Below are 3,471 nucleotides of genomic sequence, written 5' to 3'. Positions count from 1 at the left end.
AAGAGCCAATGAATTCAATGTAACTGTCGTACTTAGTATTATTATAACTATACACAAGTTTATTTTAATATGCCAGATGTTGTTTGCCAATTGCCATGTCCTCAAGGGTTTTTTCATTGTGTTCAATTGATCACACCATCAGCTGGACAAACTGTCACACCATCATACAAATAAATAGTGTAAAAAAAAAAATTGATTGGTTTTCTTTTGAAAAATTAATATCTATAAATAATCTGTAAATAAAATTACACAAATAAATAAATAAATAAAACAAACACAGGATAATTATTTTTTGATTGAAAAATTTATTTTTTAAATTTTTTTTCGTATAAAATATTTATATATAGAAGATATTCTCTTACTCTCCTTATATTTATAATCAAATTTCTTTACAAAAAAACTCTTATATAAAACTATAGTGATACTCGCCCTGAGTCACGCGCATATACATTTTTTTTTTTTTTTGTTTCTTTAATTTTTAAATTTTATTAGTTAATAATAATTAAAAAAATAATGAAAATTTTTGCGCTCATCATACACACATAACACACGCTTTTTAGAATCTTGGCGTATATAATACAATGACTAGTTTGTTCAAGTAGCTTATCAATATGAAAAAGTAAAATTAAAAAAAAAAAAAAATTTATTTATGGTTTAGATTCTTTGTAGAAAAAAATAATAATATATATATATATATTTATCTATATTTAATATATGATTATTATTATTTACATGTACGGGCACTTTGGTGCTTCGTTGATCAATCAAAACGAAAATCTTAATGAAAAAAAATAAATGCCATCATATAAAATATGAAAATTAAAAAATATAAATTAAAAAGCGATGTACATTAAAGTTCTCTTGGTTTGTAGGCTAATACAAAAAAATAATAATTTGAGAACTCGTAGCGATGAACAAAAAAAAAAATAAAAATACGAAAGTGACAAGAATAAAATAATATAAAAAGAAAAAAAAAAAAACTCAAAGTCATGGCACGAAAGTTTCACGGGACCGCATCGAGCGGTGACACAATTTTCGTCGTCTCAACAGAAGAAAGTGAATAAAAATAAAAATAATAATAATAATATAAATTTCCATAAAACCAGGAAAAAAAAAAAATGATATATTATGTTAAATTGTGCCTTGAAATAACGACTAAGAATTGGCATGAAATTCACACTTGGAAAAAAACACGCTAAATCTCTAAGTACAAGTGAAAAAAAAAAAAAAAAAAAAATCAAATCAAAATTTTAAAAAATAATATAAATATATATTTTTTTTTTTTCTTAGAAAAAAAAAAAAATGTAATTTGAATCTTTACAAGATGTCTTATATACACTTCAGCATGTCTAGAAATATATTAATATATTTGTACTCCTCGAAATGTCAGTCAATGATTTAAGAAGATAAAAATCTGTTTAAGGCACAATATCTGTTAATTGTTGTCTTTTTTTTTTTTTATAAATTAACAGCCATAGCCAATAGGCACACTCATACCAGGACATCCACCCTCTTGATGTTTGGTAAGTAATGACATTCTACTGAATGTTTTACTGCAAGATGTGCATGAATATTTTTTGACATCACTGTGAGTTTGTAAATGTGCACGTAAATTACTTCTATCAGCAAATGCACGATTACAATGTTGGCAGCTAAATGGTTTTTCACCAGTATGAGTTCTAATGTGTCCTTGAAGTAACCATGGTCTTGAAAATGCTTTACCACAAAGATGACATTTACATGGTAATGTATGTGTTCTAATATGCATTTTTAATGCACCCAAACTGAAATATACTTTTTCACAATATTTACATGAAAATGATTTTTTAGTTTGTCCCTCAGCAGCAGCACAATGAAATTGTTGATGTTTTGATAAACCAGAATATGTTGAATATGATTTACCACAATCTTGACACTGATATCTTGGTGATGATGATGATGTTGATGATGAGGATGTTGTTGTTGTAGTTGTATTATTACCACCAGTCATTGGTGTTGTATTTTGATCAATTTTCATGAGAATTGTTGAACCAGCAGATGTACTACCAGCTGATGAACGTCCACTATCACTACCAGGTGATGATAAATCTTCTGGTGTAACTGGTGGTGGTGATCTTAATGATCCATAACCAAGTGAACTTGTTGGTGATAAACCACAATGATCTGGACTTGATGATGATGATGTTGTTGCCCAATGATTATAACTTCTTGCAATTGGTCTTTGTATTGTTGGACATGTTAATGCTACATGTTGTGGTGGTGGTGATATCGATGCATGCTCAGGCGATGAATGTGGATATGCTGGTAATGGATATGCTGGATATAATTCAGTACCAGGATGATGATGTGGAAAACGATATGCTGCTGAATATGGCAAATAATGTGGTGGATATAATGGAGCTGCTCTTGTCCATGCTGGTGTTGCATAATGTGGTACTGGCTCAACTGGTGTATTTATATTATTTAAATCAATTGATGATTTATGGCTTGTTATATAATGCATTGGTGCTGATGCTACTGAACCACCATCATGTTGAATAACTTCAACACGTTCTTTTTTAACAATTTGATGAATTGGTGCAATACCAACTGGTGGTGTTTGTGGTTTTAATGGATAATGATTTATTGGTGATTGTGGTGATACTGGTGGTGATACACGAACTGGTACACAATTTTCTTGAATATGCACTTTTCTTGGTGGTGATGGTGAACGTGATACTGAACGTCTATCAGCATTTTTACTGAGATCTTCTGGCTTTGTACTGAGATTTTCTGGTTCTGGTATATCATCTGTCACAACGTCAATGATTTCATCTGGAAAAATTAAATAAACAAATATTTTTATTAGAAAAAGTGTTTTTATTTTATTTATTTTTTATTTTTTTTTTCTTCAACAGAAAATAATTTAAATTTGTATGATTTTTTTTTTTCAATTGATGCTTACCTTTTACAATTTCTGGTTCTTCTTCATACAACATTACATGCACTGGTCGCTTTTTAAGCGGACAGTGACTGTAACTGTTGTTTTTCTTGACAAAACTTCTTGGCATCTCGTCAACAAGCATTTTGATATAATTTTTAAATATATATTTTAATATAAACTCAAAAAATTTAAAACTCTTTTACGAAAATAATATCGTAGTTGCCTCCCGGTAATCCAAGGTATTGGGAGGTCAACTTAATATTCACTTCACTTGTGACAAAAAAAAAAAATACAATTATTTGTCACAAAATTTTAATTTTCACTTGATTGGCACTTTGTATTTAACACGTCTAAACTTGACTGTTTATTTTTCAATATATCAACAGGCAACAAAAAAAAAAAATTTACTTTCCGAACGTATATTTATTTTTTGATATAAAAAATTCAGAAAGGAAGATTGAATTTGTGATGTTGATGGAATGATTGTTGAATATATGGAAATGTTTAGGTAGGTATATAGCTCAAGGTTTAAGAAGTGAACGATTCGG

At 28.6% G+C, this 3,471-nt stretch overlaps 1 protein-coding gene across 1 annotated transcript; it reads right to left on the bottom strand.

Moving 5' to 3' along the window:
* Positions 1–450: 450 nt before the first annotated feature.
* Positions 451–3,471, bottom strand: LOC122851389 (protein escargot-like). Its single transcript, XM_044150572.1, has 2 exons — positions 2,945–3,471; positions 451–2,814 (listed from the first exon to the last, which is right to left on the bottom strand). Exons 1-2 carry the CDS (start codon positions 3,063–3,065, stop codon positions 1,466–1,468), a joined length of 1,470 nt encoding a protein of 489 aa, XP_044006507.1. The 5' UTR covers positions 3,066–3,471; the 3' UTR covers positions 451–1,465.

The sequence above is a fragment of the Aphidius gifuensis genome, linkage group LG3 (genome assembly GCF_014905175.1).
Source record: "Aphidius gifuensis isolate YNYX2018 linkage group LG3, ASM1490517v1, whole genome shotgun sequence".
NCBI classification, from domain to species: domain Eukaryota; kingdom Metazoa; phylum Arthropoda; class Insecta; order Hymenoptera; family Braconidae; genus Aphidius; species Aphidius gifuensis.
The sequence above is the reverse complement of the archived record's forward strand: the minus strand, read 5'-3'. Positions and strand labels throughout refer to the sequence as shown.

Bases quoted from the DNA above. Each gene is read 5' to 3' on its own strand.
- LOC122851389 (XM_044150572.1), bottom strand. From the start codon at position 3,065: ATGCTTGTTGACGAGATGCCAAGAAGTTTTGTCAAGAAAAACAACAGT. The intron at 2,815-2,944 runs GTAAGCATCAAT...TAATTTTTCCAG, and splicing joins AGAACCAGAAATTGTAAAAG to ATGAAATCATTGACGTTGTG.